At 37.9% G+C, this 15,974-nt stretch overlaps 1 protein-coding gene across 1 annotated transcript in view; it reads left to right on the top strand.

The window, feature by feature from the left end:
* The window catches only part of birc6 (baculoviral IAP repeat containing 6), a 212,235-nt gene that overhangs the window by 87,815 nt on the left and 108,446 nt on the right, over nt 1-15,974 (top strand). The window contains 8 exon segments of the mRNA XM_008125474.3: nt 2,004-2,114; nt 3,099-3,232; nt 4,038-4,165; nt 7,495-8,057; nt 9,911-10,086; nt 12,589-12,685; nt 13,668-13,862; nt 15,475-15,675. Coding sequence (XP_008123681.2) covers nt 2,004-2,114; nt 3,099-3,232; nt 4,038-4,165; nt 7,495-8,057; nt 9,911-10,086; nt 12,589-12,685; nt 13,668-13,862; nt 15,475-15,675 — 1,605 coding nt within the window.

The raw sequence follows: 15,974 nt of genomic DNA, 5'->3' as shown, positions 1-15,974 counted from the left end.
AAAAGTAGTTCAGTGCTCGGTAATGCTATGTTGTAATTACTGTATTTACAAATTTAGCACCAAAATATCACAATGAATTTAAAACCTTGACTACAAAAACATTGACTACTAAAAGGCAGACTGTGTTGGATAATCCAGAACACTGGATAAGCGAATGTTGGATAAGTGAGATTCTACTGTAATATGAAATAATTACTGTGGTAATCCAGTCCATCCCATTTCTGCCATGGAGAACACAATCCAAGCACGCCTAACAGATGGCCACCCAGCCTCTCAATAATAATAATAATAATAATAATAATAAGAAGAAGAAGAAGAAGAAGAAGAAGAAGAAGAAGATCATACAATCATAAGGTTAGGTGACACCCCTAAGGATCATCCAGTTCAACTTCCTTCTACCATGCAGGACGACACAAACCAAGCACTCCTGACAGATGGCCATCCAAGATCTGCACAGTAATAATAAAAATCGAATCATAGAATCAGACAGTTAGGAGAGACCTCTAAAGGCCATCCAGTGCAACCCAACTCTGCCATTGGATGATACAATCCAAGCACTCCCAACAGATGGCCAGCTAGACTCTCAATAATAATAATAATAAGAATATCATACAATCCTAAGGTTAGCAGATACCCCTAAGGATCATCCAGTTCAACTTCCTTATATCATGCAGGAGGACACAATCCAACCACTCTTGACAGATGGCCATCCAATATCTGCACAATAATAATACACATCGAATCATAGCATCAGACAGTTAAGAGACACCCCTAAAGGCCATCCAGTCCAACCCAATTCTGCCATGCAGGACACAATCCAAGCACTCCGAACAGATGGCCACCCAGCCTCGCAATACTACTATTACTACTACTACTACTACTAATAATAACAATAATAATAATAATAACAACATCATCATACAATCCTAAGGTTTGGAGTGACCCCTAAGGATCATCCAAGATCAACTTCCTTCTACCATGCAGGAGGACACAATCCAGGCACTCCTGACAGATGGCCATCCAGCCTCTACATAATAATGATGATGAAGATGATGATGGTGATAATAATAATAATAATAATAATAATAATAATAATAATAATAATAATAAAAGCATAGAATCCAAGAGTTTGGAGAGACCTCTAAGGACCATCCAGCCCAACCCTTTCTACTATGCAGCAGGACACAATCCAAGCATTCACAACACATGGACAACGTATTAATTCTATACAATACTACACAGGGACATAGACCCCTTCTACCCTCACCAGTTTCACAGTACACAAACAACCAAATGCATACTAAACATAAAGACAACCATACAACAGACATTCAATACCACCACTACCTCAACAAGTTCTCACCAACATCACCAGACAACACCACAGCAATGTGTGGCCGGGCACAGCCAGTGCCTTATAAAGGAGCAACATTTCCTGCTAAATCTGACGTTGGATGCTATTTTTGTCATAAGAATTGTGTTGCACTTCTTTAAATCAGGTTGCTGGTGTTCCACATGTTACCACATTGATTTGCCTGATTGCTTGATTTCTGAAAGTAGATTAAGACATGTTACAAACATGTTGGCAACATGTGAAGTGTGAGCATGAACAGATGAGCCCTGTTCAAGGTGGTCTTCCAGACAAGACAAAAAGAAAAAAAGTCTTAGTTATATTTTCATCCACAGAGGAAATAGTACTGCTAGGACCAGGCATATTTGCTCTGGAAGAGTTCTGTGTTTAATTTCTGTCTTTAAATACTGATGAACGTGTAAAATTTCCCCCTTACATTGAACACATCACTTTAATCTTCTACCCATGTGCGTGTTACTAGTATTGGTCATTCATTTAATAGATTTCCCCAGTTTGGAAGATTGTGAAATTCACACCTTTGGCTTGGGTGGGTTTTTTAAGTGATATCCCCCAATAACTGAAGATTGCAGTAATGCTTTTTTATAACTCATAGTTGTGATAGGCTGTGTTTTGAACTGTGTGTTTATTACAGCATCAGTAACTAGCTTCCTGACTGTCCTGGCATGGTATCCTAATACATTACTGCGAACATGGTGCCTTGTACTTCATAGTCTAACCCTCATGATGAACATGCAATTCAACAGTAAGTTTCTTGGAAACATCACTCTTTTGAACATAAGTTTAAAATACAATTTACTTTTTAAGAATTATTGAAGTGTGTTTCATTCACTTCAAAGATGCATACCAACTTGCTAAAACATACCCAACATATGTTTTGAATACTGATAAAATATTACTTTAGGTGTCTCCTTTGTCTGCTTATGGCAGCACAGTTTACAGCTCATGTAAAATAATCCCTAGTTTGTTACAGGGTTTAGTTCAATTTTGAAATATTTAAGGTACCAAGTTTATATAGTAAAAAAATGATGCCTTTTCTCCTTATGGAACAGAAAAAGTTTAGTATTGTTGCTATTGAAAGCAATGGAATAAATTCATATGAAAACATGAAGACATATTTAGTAGAGAACTTGACTTGTTTTCACTAGATGAGAGAATATCATCTTCAGGATTTAATAAAAATAGCAAACTTGAAATACAGTTTGAAAGTAGGACCATTCTCCTTTCTTTCATACCTACAGTTCTCTTGGGCCCAATGTAGCCATAGGTGGGAATTTACTTTTCTGGCTGCCTTAGGATCACACTTTTTGCTTCTAAATGCTATTAGCAATATCTGAACCTAGGAAAAAGCAGAGAGGGAAATGATAAAGGTCCAGTATTTCTTGTTCAAAAGCATGGGCAACAGTCACTGATTTCATCAGGGTGTCCAGAAAGGACATCCTTAATGTCTAGCAAATAACAGATCTACTTTATCATCCATTGTTAGCGTTGAGAAAGATTTGCTAGCACAGATACGGAAATACATATGAGCTTTATTGGAAAAAGGTATGTGTGTGTACGTGATAGCTGGTAGGAAAGAAAGCAACAACAATTTAAATATTTTGAGGAAACGGTTTCACAGAATAGTTGGCAAAGTTCAGTTTTGGTCCCATAGCATCCTGCAGAAATTGGTTATAATGTATGTACACATAATTATTCAGGATTTTTACTTGTTTAAATTGTCTTACAGCTGGTCCCAGCAGTGCCATAACATCTCAGGAAAGTACTGCCCAGCTGCTGGTGTCAGATCCCAATCTAATTCATGTTTTAGTGAAGTTTCTTTCTGGAACTAATCCTCATGGAACAAATCAACATAGCCCACAGGTAATATTTTCAATTACATTACTGGCTATTGACAAGTATGGTTGGTATTAAGTTCATGTCAGATTAATGAAACTCTCCCTATATATAAGTGTGTGTGTATGTGAAATACTACATAAACGGGTGTGCATTTGCCACTTCCTGTGAAAATTATTTCCTTTTTTGTTTACAGCAGAAATAGGCACCTGTGGAAGACATGGGAGCTTACATACCTACTCCTGCCAAAAATAACGAATATTTCTCTCTACATACCTTCTAGCAAATATATGTGCATGTTTTGTAGCCTTCCTAACCCCTCGAAAGCATTTGGAGGCAAAATACATTTTTTATATATTTTGCAAATTTTCATTTTGGCTGCTTGTACGTCAGGGAGGGGGCTCTAAATATGGTGGAAATGCCTTCTGCACTCTTTAGAGAACATTTTGGAATGTTGGAGCAAAAAAATATGTTTAGTCTGGGGCTCAAACAGCCCTATATGTGGTTCGGCAGCTTCCTTTTACCCACCCTTGGTCTCTACAGCATATCAACAGTTCCTCATCTGTTTTGTAGGCAAATACTAAGCATCTTTCCGCTTGCTGTACTGCAGTGGGGTATCTTAAAGGGCTAGGTATGATTCTAGCTTGTTTGGAAATAATCACATCATTGACTAGATCAGTAGACTATGTGTAAAACCATGAGATAAGAGGGTAATCATTCCCCACACCAAGCCCGGTTCCCAAACACAGCGCTGCCCTATGTGTTATAATACAACAGAAAATGTAATTCTTCCTAGTTTGATACAAGTATCTCCACAAACCTCTTTTTCCAGGTTGGCCCAACAACTACTCAAGCTATGCAAGAGTTTCTTACACGTTTACAAGTGCACCTTTCTTCAACATGTCCTCAGATGTTCAGTGAATTTTTATTAAAATTAATACATATTCTTTCAACTGAAAGGTAAAGATTTATTTTCAAAATATACTTTTACCTAAGGTTTTGAAGCCAAAGTAGTGATGTGCCTTTGTATGGAATCGCTGTTCGTTTTGTTTAGTTTCATGCGTTTCAGCTCATTTTCATTTTCATCTCCGCTTCTGAAAATGGGGCACCTGTACCAATGGGATTTTCATCTCGTGTCCAAAAAATACAACAAATTTCGGACACAAGATTTGGAGAAAATAATTATAGTTCTTCTAAGGGCCAGTTTTAGAGAGAGACTGAAGGTTTGAATAGATATAGGAGCCCAAAAATGTCTTTTCTTTCAAAAATATATGTAATCTATAACAAATAATAAGACTATCCTATTGTACTTGTTCTCTATACAGCCCAAAGGAGAATGAGGACCAAGCCATAGACAATACAGAGAGATAGGGAGAAATAAAAGAGTAGTTTTTTCAAAGGACAGTTATCGAGAGAGGGACAGGTTTGATTTATAAACAGAAAAGGGAAGTCCAACAATTTCTTTCCTTTGAAAAATATTTATTTTAAAAAAAATAGGGGGATGAAGAAGGGGGTTTACACAAAAAATGAAGAAAAACCCCACACGCTTTCCCTAGCTAACCCCCCCCCCACTACTTCCAAATCTCAGCCCCTTCCCTTCAAAGAAAAAAAATTAAAAATATATCAAGCAGCCCGGCAAAAAATTAAACCCAAATCTTTGCCCGGTGCCCTCACCAGCAAGGCAAGGAAGCAGCAAGGCAAGGCAACCAGCCAAGTCAAGCTGAGAGAGAGAGAGCAAGCCAAGCCAGTCCACCAGCACCCAGCAGCAAAAGCAAAGGACATGACCGCAATGACCACTTTAGGGGCAGTCCCCCCCCCCCCAATATGCCCTCCCTGTCCAGTCCACGTCACTGTTTTCTTGGCCTCCGATTGGCCAAGGATCGCTTCCTCCCACCCCCTCCTCTGATGCATGAGGAAGAAGTTTACAGGAGTGGATGCCACTCGGCCTGAAAATGAAAGCAAAGCACTGTGTTTGTGCAGCTTTCTCTTTCGTGTTGCCTTTTGTTTAGTCCGAAAATGGCATCTTTTGTTTCGTGCATTCGAATTGACAGTACGAAACGAATACACGAATGAAACAGATGGAATAAATACTGCACACAATACCAAGTAGAACTGATATCTTGACAAGCATGCGAATAGAGTTTGATTAAGAAATAAAGGAAAGGGTGCAATAAATAGTGAATTACCTGTAGGAAGGGTAAAAACAGTTTAACAGCCTTTTTTGAGGCAAGGACTGAGGTTGGTTACAATCTTGAGAATTTGATTTCTAAGGAGTCATCGGCTTAGGTTCCATGTTGCTGAAATGTAGGCCCAGCTGGTCAGGAACAAACAATATCCAACTGACACTCCCATGTTAAAAAATATTGTCCCCAAAAGGTTCTGAAAGCTGGATTTTAGAAAAGTGGGTTCAAAATCTACAAAATCAGAGCAGTCAGAGCTGCCTTGGCCTTGAGGACAGTTCCAATACACAAGGAAATACTGATGCCCGATCTTTCTAATGACTTTGTAAGAGTAAAAAATTTACACTAAAAGGAGCATCCTTTCAATCACAAAATAATAACAAAGAGATGGTCCTGGTAGATGTACCTTGTATGGTGTCTTTAATTTTATAGGCTGTGGTGCCAAAGGCAGGTGATACCATGTGGAAAGAAAAGGAAAAAGGCTTTGGGAAGCTGTCTTGTAGTATCTGGTTCCTTATTTACAGCAGCAGTACTGTGGGTAGAAGATATTTTAACTAATAAAGAGTTCAGTGCTAATTTTTATCATATGTCATGAACCAAAGCATACAAAATTCAATTTGTTGCAGGGGCTGTGTCTTTCCTAGTTTGTGTCAAGCTTTCTCAGGAAGAACAATAGCTATATTAATAGCAGTAACATGACCATCAAAAGCCTCTGCAACCCGTAGCAATCCCACTTTTGAGAGTACTATTATTTTTCTGAAATGTTTGTGCATGAGATGTGGGCAAAAGCCAAAAGCCTCTCCCAGTACCCAATGATCATAATGGAGAATGGAAATGGGATGAATTGAAAGAAAATTTAAGAATTTCAAAGGAGATAGCTAGAAACTAAGAATTGTAATTTTGTTAAACAGCTATGCCTCTTTAGATGTTTTTAGGGTATGACTCATAATCCTTCATTGATATGCAGATTAAGGTGGATGGGAGTTACAGGCTGACGGTGAAGGTCTCATTAGCAAAAGTTTGAGCAGTACCATAGTGGTACTCTAGAAATCCTATATAATGTACTATATGTACTCAAGTATAAGTCAATTTTTCAGCCCTTTTTTAGGGCTGAGAAAGCCCTCCTTGGCTTATACTCGAGTATATAGGTAACCAGAATTGGACAGTCTTATCTTAAAATACAGTTTTATGTAAATATTCAAAAACATTTAACCTATTGATGCCTCAATTAATGTCATTTTATTGGTATCTATTTTTATTTTTGGATTTTACCAGTAGTTGCTGCATTTTCTACCCTCGTCTTATAGTCAAGTCAATAAGTTTTCCCAGGTTTTTTTGTGGTAAAATTAGGTGCCTCAGCTTATATTTGGATCGACTTATACTCGAGCATATACGGTAATTAACAAGAAACAGTGGTTTGACTTACGGAGAAGAAACCAAACCAAAATTAAATGTAGCCCTCAGTTTTCATATATCAGCATCCAAAGGGAATTTCACTTGAGTTCTCTTTGATGTTACTTTTTGATATGTAATCTCAGGAAACCAGTGAGAATTCTGTTTCTTGGACGAGGTGTAGAAAGTTGTTGAGGCAAATTGATGTCCTGACTGAACATTCGGTTTCTTGGGTCTTTAGAGTCAATATATGTCATGGCTGGATTTCTGAAAAGATGGTTTCCTACTCTTTTCTCCTGGAGGAGAAACTGTAATGCATAGCAGATAGTAATTATTTCCAGCTATTTATTTGTTTTCCTTTAAAAATCATACAATATTTTCTCCCTGTAGTAATGAAAATAATAAAAATGTTCAAAATAAAAAAAAACATACTTAAGCAGACAGTAATTGTAGAATTCAAAGCTATAACGAGATAAGTCAGGATGCAAAAGGATCTTATAGAGCAGAGTTGGTAGCACAAGCTTTCATAGACTAAATCTGCTTTCTCAAATATGGTATTCTTGCATTTGAGGAAGTACACTTAGACTACGAAAGCTTATGCTACCAACCTCACTCAGTCAGTCTCTAAGGTACTACAAGATCGCTTTGCTCATAGACAATGATTGTATTGCTCATCAGTTCTCAGTGTATATATAATTGATTTTATTTCATTTCTAGGGGTGCTTTCCAAACTGGCCAGGGACCTCTGGATGCACAAGTAAAGCTTCTAGAATTTACACTTGAACAAAATTTTGAAGTTGTTTCTGTGAGCACCATTTCTGCTGTCATTGAATCCATCACATTTTTGGTCCACCATTACATTACATGTGCTGACAAAGTGATGTCTCGCAGTGGGTCTGACAGTTCAGTGGGTGCTCGTGCATGTTTTGGAGGACTTTTTGCTAATATAATTAGGCCAGGAGATGCCAAAGCAGTCTGTGGAGAGATGACAAGGGATCAACTCATGTTTGATTTGCTCAAACTGGTCAATATTCTGGTGCAACTGCCACTTTCAAGCAACAGAGAATATAGTGCTCGAGCTCAAGTCACCAGCAGCACTACAGACAGTGTTTCTGATGAAGAAAAGGTTTCTGGTGGAAAAGATAACAATGGAAACATTGGCAATACTCAAGGATCAACTGCCTATGTTGCTGACCTAGTGTTAGCCAACCAGCAGATTATGAGCCAGATTCTGTCTGCTTTGGGCCAGTGTAACAGCAGTGCAATGGCAATGATAATTGGTAAGTATTTTTAAGAGCTAATTTATTAATCTCTTCTTGAACTTACCTCGTGCTTACCTTTAAAAAACTCTTGAGAATCTAATATACATACAGGTTTCCCATTCCAACATAATACATCATTAACTGTGAGGCTAGGGATGGATAAACTGGTAGCTTAGGCTGAAAGTCTTTGGTATATTTCAGATACGATCACAGAACACTTACCAATTTTGTAACTCCTAGAAATATTTCATTCTAAGTCAGTTTTTATAGGTGAGTTAATTTTTTTTAAATTCTTGCCTTCCAGGATGGTAAAATAACAAAAAGCCGTCTTGCAATGAAATGATCAATTGTGAAACACGGCTACAGTCCAAACCATAAAACATTAATTGGAAATTTACAGACAGATGGAAAGGTTTTAAGGGGTAATTGAAAAGATTGTTTGGGATGGCACTAATTAAATGGATCTAATCTTAGTGAATTCAGTATATAAAATGTATTGATTCTGAAGATAGAGTACTTGAAGAAAGACCCTTCAATAGTGCAACAACATTTGTACATCTACATAATGCCATATTTATGCAACAGACATCATTTATGTCTAGATGAAGCCAACGTTTCACCTGTTTTTTTCAAAGCAAATTCAAAGACTCAACAAAATCACTTCCAAATAAAACTTGCTTTGTAATATTTTAATCTCTGGGGATTGTTTGAATCATAGTTGTGCACAGCTGAGGTAATACGGAAATACTCAGTAAGATAGATTTCTAGGAGAAACATGCTGCTGATGTATTCTGATTTGACTCCAGCATGATGAACAAGGGGAGAAAATCCGATGATTTTACTATTGACTTGTCATTGAGTAAAGAAAAGGTTTCAACTCTGCAAGAAAAATCATCTTTTGTTCTTGTTGCCATTTCTTAACAGCCAAATATGACTAAACTTAAATTCATCTCACCTTGCATCTATTTTTTCCAGAAAATGTAAGGCTATAGTTTCACAGTATTATATTTTGCAATAGTTAAAACCTGGGTTCCCAAGTTTCAGCAGTAGCCAGGAATGTATTTGTACATCTAAAACTAGCCTCCTTGAGAAATCAGGTCTATCTACAGTGATATGTACCTTGATGACATCCCTTTTTATTGCTGTAAGACAATCTATATGGGGCTGTCGTGGCAATATGTTTGAAAATTCCAGTGGGCCCCAAAGGCTGAAGCCAAACTGCTGACTAAGGCAAGTTATAGGGAATATCTAACCCTTTTGCCAAAACACCACCATTGGCTGCCAGTCCATTACCAGGCAGAATTCAAAGTAATGGCTAAGATTTTTAAAGCTCTACATACCCTGGGTCCAGACTGTTAAAAAAATTATAGCTCTTCAGATGAGATTGCCTCTGCTTTATAGGAAAGAGTTAACCACCATCCTAGGCACATCTAGTGACAATTCAAGAGACAGCCTTATTGGTGGCTTCTCCTAAGTTGTCCTTCCAGGGAGGTTCAGTTGGCTTGCTTCTTGTTGTCTTTTTGCTTGCAGGTAAAGACCTTCAGGTCTTTGGATGTTACAGCAGATAGCTTTTAATGGGGATGTAGCATTTTTCTTTCTTCTTAATAGTGTTTTAATGTTATAATCCTGTTTTTAACTTGTTTTTTAAAATTAAATTTAGTTTGTGTTTTACCTTTTCTACTAAGAATTCTTAAATTGTCGTTTTTGGGATGCTGTGTGCCACCTTGAATCCCATGATGGGAGAAAGATGGGATATAAATTAAATAAATAAATTGAAAGATATGCATAATTAAATTAGCAAAGCTATCTTAGACTTACTTGGTGTTTAGTAAAAATATCAAATTGATACATAACTGTTTTATTGCTCCCAGGTGCAAGTGGTTTACATCTTACAAAACATGAGAATTTTCATGGTGGATTGGATGCCATATCAGTTGGAGATGGCTTATTTACTATACTTACCACTCTTAGTAAAAAAGCCACTACGGTGCAAGTGATGCTGCAGCCAATTCTTACCTACATGGCCTGTGGGTATATGGGAAGACAAGTAAGTATTTATAGTTTATTTTAATGATTTTGATCCTGCCCCTCTCAAAGGCATGCCATGGTTCTTTGCGAGTGTAGAAGGCTGATCTGGTTACAGACAAATTGTTACTTTTTGAAACAAGCTTCCATTTTGGAAAAAAAGTAAACAGTAAGCTTGAAGGCCCTAAATATACTGAATATTGTCGCTAATGGTCTTAAGGGAAGTATGTTGATCACTGGATAACAGTAGGTTATGAGGTGGTATTATACTAGATGAATTGATGTGACTAAATCCTGATATCATTGGTGTAAGCATTTGGAAACATAACAGTCTGTTGTTGGCTTAATATTCATTGGCTGGAAATACTGGTTTTCACAAGGTGATTATGGAAACAATAAGGCAATGCTCTTGGTTTAGGAAGAAATTGTAGTTATCCCTTCACCTGCCCTTCTCCTTTAATACTGCCTGCCTTCAAGATTTAAGTGAACATACATTTGTGTTTTTAGTAACTTTTGTGTACACTCATTATGGTATCTAGCACATCTAAAATCACTGTCAGTATGATATCTGCTACAGAATGGCCAAATATGATGAGTATGTGAGTACCTTGCAGTTTTGGTAGAGGTAAGGGTGTATGGGTAGTTTTTAATGCAGCACATCGCTTAAAATTATTTGGAGAGGTAGTGTGGTGCTGTGTGATTTAGTAGATCTGCATATGCAGAATCTAACCATAATATTGAGAATGAAAGGATTATGCCTCAAATCCAGTTTGACTTTAGCTATTGGCATGAGTAGACTACTTGTGCCATCTTAACCTTTTTGTTTGGATGTTAAACAAGTGAGTCCATTTGCACAACCAGGATTTCCTTTAATTTGCCCAAATTCCCTCAAGATATGCTCTTGAGAGGTCCACCAATCCTGTGGGGCAGTTTTGGAGCACACCTGGAAGCTATAGAGGGAATAATATTCTTCATCAATATAGTCCATATTGTGTTTGAATCGACAATATGGGTCTGCAAACATTATTTACTTTTGACACATTTAGTGTGGATTGCATTGTGTCATTTTGATGAAATAGAATGATTGGCAGGTAATCATGAATGGTCTTTTACTTCTTTGCAGTTGTGATGCCATGAATCTACCACATATACTCATATATAAGTTGACGTCATATATAAGTCACAGTCATGTTTGGGGGCCAAAATTATGGATTTTGATATGAACTGTGGATAAATTAAGGGTAGCTATGTAGAGGAGAAAGTGTCAGTGACGCTTCAGAGGGTCAACCAACCCTGACTGCCGCTGCTGGTATAATGCTAGATATTTATTATTTGTCTTTACTGCTATTTTTCTCCTCGCTGATAAACTAAGCTCCTTCCTTTCTTGCTACTCAGAATAGGGAGGGGAAAATTCAATCATGAATAAAGAAAAATAAGATCACTCTCCCCACCTCCACTTATGCAGACCACCTCTTATCAAACCTGTTGCTATTGCTGTTGCTATAGCCACTGCCACCATTCCCTTCTCAGCCAACAATGCCCTGTGCTCATCCTCTTGTTCAAGCTCTTTCTCTGGTTCTGGTGATGATAGCAATATGACCATCTGTTCTGGCTTCTGGGCCAGTAGAACAACTGTAGCTTCAGAGCAGCCCTACAAGCCACCCTGCCACCAAGTAGCCAGATGTGTGCGCTGCTTGTGAGAACAGGAGAAGGAGGCAGAACAGGAGCCTGAGCACAAGACCTGAGCACAAGCTAAGTAGAGTGGCAGGTGACTGCAGCAGCAGTAGTAGTTAAGATGGGAAGTAGCCTGGGCAAAAGATCTTCCATTTGGTTACTTGCAAACAACTCAAAAGAGAGCAAGCTTAGTCCATCCTAGGATAACCTAACCGTCTTTACTCCTTCCACTTTGATGGAGAAACTCCATTTTTGTGCATTCCAAAAGGTCAGAAGCAGTACTGCAGCAGAGAGAGGCATTTCCATTGACCCATGTATACATTGACCCATTTTTTTTTGTCTTTTTGGGTCAATGTTTTCAACCTATACATGTGTATGGATATGAGTCAGACTCATTGGAAAGCATTTTTGTTCTAGGTTGCTGTGAAAATGTTAACTACTTTATGAGCTTTCTTGCTCTTCTTGCAATAATAGCATTTATTCCATTGAGTTAAAAATACTGTTTGCACAGCATTTTCAGATTTCATTGATCACCAAACTATATTGTTAGTCATGTATCTTCCATTGCAAAATGTCTTGATTTGCTACTTTTGGATAGGACTACACTTTGAAGATTTAAGTTTGTAGTTTTGGAGCAATCTTTTTAGATATAAAATAAAATATTGTAAGAGTTGGAGATGATGTTTGTGGTGGTAGGGGACCAACTAGAGAGCTCTGGCATGCATTTTCCCATATTTCAAGAAGATGCTGAAAAGAAATGAATTGCTTTAAAACTATCACCCTCTCTGTTTAAAACACGATAGTGTAATAATGTGCTTTATAATCATTTAATGTTTTGCATTTCTCCTAGGGCTCTCTTGCCACTTGCCAGTTGTCTGAGCCATTACTGTGGTTTATTTTGAGAGTGTTAGATACCAGTGAGGCACTGAAAGCATTTCATGATATGGGTAAGTGACATTTTTGATCTTCTGAGATGTTTGGGATTTGAGATGGCCTTGTTCAGAAGTAAAACACATTTGCCTCTCAACTCCCAGCTGCTCTCAGTATGTGCAACTGAGCTATAATTTGAACAGTTCATGGTCTCTGGTGCTCACACAAATGGGGTTGTTTTGCCTGCACAGAGGCATCATTTCAAATAGTCTAGAACTGATAAGCTTTGTGGTAGCCCTGCCACCCTCTCTATCCCACATGCCCATCCTACCCAATCAATCAATCAATCTTTATTTCAGTTTCTTTTCATCCTCTAGGGATTTCACATCTTTCAGAGTATTCCTAAACTATCAGCATTTCTCTCCGAATGTGTGGTTGGGAACATCAGATTTTCCTGTGTATTGGTCTAGCATCCAATACCAACTGGCACATTCAGCCAGAGTGATGGTTTTGCCTACAGCTTTGCTTAGAGGAGTTGCTTTTCCAGATTATGTACAGCAGTAATCAAACCTCAGCCATTTACTTTAGTATTTTCACTTACATTAGTTCTCCAGTACATTCATTAGTTCTCCCGCCATCCTATGGCAAGCGGTAATCACCCATTTGTGTGACACACAAATCATGAAAAAGTAGAAGAGGTTCTTACTTGTAATTATGCTTCTTCAAATGGCCATCTGAACCCTTACACAAACTCACCCAACTGTCTCCACAAACAGGTTCCTTTAGTTATATGGTGGCTTACAAAACTGAAATAATGGTCAATTTGTGGACTGGGATCAGCATATGAGGTGGGAAGGGGGTGGGGCTACCACCAAGCTTTGGAATATTCCAAATGATAGCTCTGTGTATGTGTAAAAAATAACCCATTTGTATGACGGAACAGATGATCCAGTTACAGGTGAGTAACCTGTTCATTTATGGCCCCTACTCATAAACCAGAGCCTGTGGCTGAATATATTATTAGTTTCAACATTAATTTACTTTCTTTTTCACTTGTAGGAGGTGTTCAACTCATTTGCAATAACATGGTAACCAGCACCAGAGCAATTGTAAACACAGCAAGAAGCATGGTTTCAACAATTATGAAATTCTTAGACTCTGGCCCCAGCAAGGCAACAGATAGTAGTTTGAAAGCAAGAGTGCTCGCTTCTGAGCCTGATAATGCAGAGGGGATCCACAATTTTGCACCATTGGGTATGTTATGTGCCTCCTTTGAGTTATCATCATCACCATCATTTATTTATTTATTTATTTATTTGCATACCTATATGGCGCCATCAATGTAAATGAAACTTTACATGAGCAGTTTACAATTGTCGGTTTAACAGTTCCTACCCATAGGTTTACAATGCTAACAGACACAACACCTAAGGAGAAAGGGGTGGGATTGGGGCTAGGGATTAACTTCAGTAGATGCTGACTGCTGTTCTTTCCCTCCAAGGCCATGGCATTGGCAGTTGGGACAGAGAGAGGGGATTTTCTCAAGTTGTTGGGCCTAGGCATGAGAAAGCTGTGGCTCCTTCTTGTTTTCTCATTTAGAGGCTGCAGCTGCTGGCCCTGGGAGTCATGCACATATATTTTTAAAGTTTTAAGTGTTTTAAAGCATTTTGGATATCATTTTAAAGTGCAAAGAATATTTTTTAAGGCAGATTGGAATAATTATTATATACAAATACTAGTAATAGTGTACCCATTCAGTAAGTGCCTGTCCTTAGGTAGCTAAATCATATCATCCATATGTAAGAGAGAAATTGATCACCAGATATAAGGAAACCCAGGACCTCACAAGAACAGCAAAAGTAAAAAGTATAGCTGGGGGAACTAAATAAATGTAAGAGGGTCTGAGTATTCTTCATAGCCATGAGTTGCTAGATGGCTCTTTTTATTTAAAATTAATACACATGTTTTAACTGCATAAAACTTTATTTAAAGTATAATAAGAGAACAAAAAAAATACTCTTATTTTTAGTTTCACCATCGTTCAGTTAATTGTGGTTCCATTTTATTTCAGGGGATAGTGCTATTAAAAACCTTGGTTTTCCCTATCACTTCTGTGTACTTTTGCTGCATCATGTGAAATATCTGCAATAATGTGAAGTCTCTGAGGACTGTTTTAACACGCATCCTCATTCAGGTTTTGAAGGTTTGGTTAATGTAATCAAAACTGTAAAGCAGACTTTAGCTGTCCTGGCAAAAAAGTATGTCTCAGGGCAGTCTACTGATATCAGTAATATAATAATTTATCTCAGACTTATAACCCTGACGACAACAACAAAACAACAACAACTATTATTGTATTGGGCAGCTTACACAAGGCAGAAGGCGCCAAAAAACAGAACATGAAATAAAATGCAATTGAATAAAACATACAAGCATCTAAGCAACAACATAAAACTCAGAATAAAATAGTACTCATCTGTCAGTGGCGATAGCTAATGTAAACACAGCCAAGCTGTAAACAATAGTGCAAGGGAATGGGAATAAGTGCAGAGCTGTAACCCTAAAGGCGCAGCACAAAATGAAAAGGAATTTGAAGAACAAATGAAGTTGTTTTTGTTCTGTTTTGTAAAAAGCAAATTGGTAGGGACAAATTTTAGTTGAGAACTTTTATATGGTGGTTGCTTAACATTGTATAAATGGTTGAGAACCATCTCTGGATCATAAATCCACCCTTTCTTACTTAGAGGCTTACTATTGCCCTTTTTCTTTTTTTCTTTTTCAAATAAACATTTTTATCCAAAGGTTTTTGTGATCTTAACTTTGAAATCCTTCGGTGAAATATATTAATGGCAATTGTTTGTTGAAGGCTCAATCACATCAAGCAGTCCGACAGCCCAGCCTGCAGAAGTATTGCTACAGGCAACTCCACCTCACAGAAGAGCTCGATCTGCTGCATGGTCTTACATCTTTCTGCCTGAGGAAGCTTGGTGTGACCTTACAATCCATCTACCTGCTGCAGTGCTGTTAAAAGAAATTCACATCCAGCCTCATCTTGCATCTCTTGCAAGTAAGTATAATTATGCATCATTTATCTTATAGGGCAAGTGTGGGAATTGTGTGGCCTGCCAAGGTCTTTTTATAGTCTGGCCTAAAGCCCTTGGAGTTGGTGCTCACTGAAGCAAAAATCAGTTCACACTTCAGAAGCCTTCAAGGGACACAGTACTCAAATTTAATGCTATAAAGGCCCATGATGATATGGGGGGAGTGTTCCGGTTCAGTTGTAACAGTCTTGCTTTGTCATATGCAGGATATTTCCGTTTTCATTAAACTACTAGCTTGGGGACCAGGTGGTACCTGGGTTATTAG

Source organism: Anolis carolinensis, chromosome 1, assembly GCF_035594765.1.
Source record: "Anolis carolinensis isolate JA03-04 chromosome 1, rAnoCar3.1.pri, whole genome shotgun sequence".
Lineage (NCBI taxonomy): Eukaryota > Metazoa > Chordata > Lepidosauria > Squamata > Dactyloidae > Anolis > Anolis carolinensis.
The sequence above is the reverse complement of the archived record's forward strand: the minus strand, read 5'-3'. Positions and strand labels throughout refer to the sequence as shown.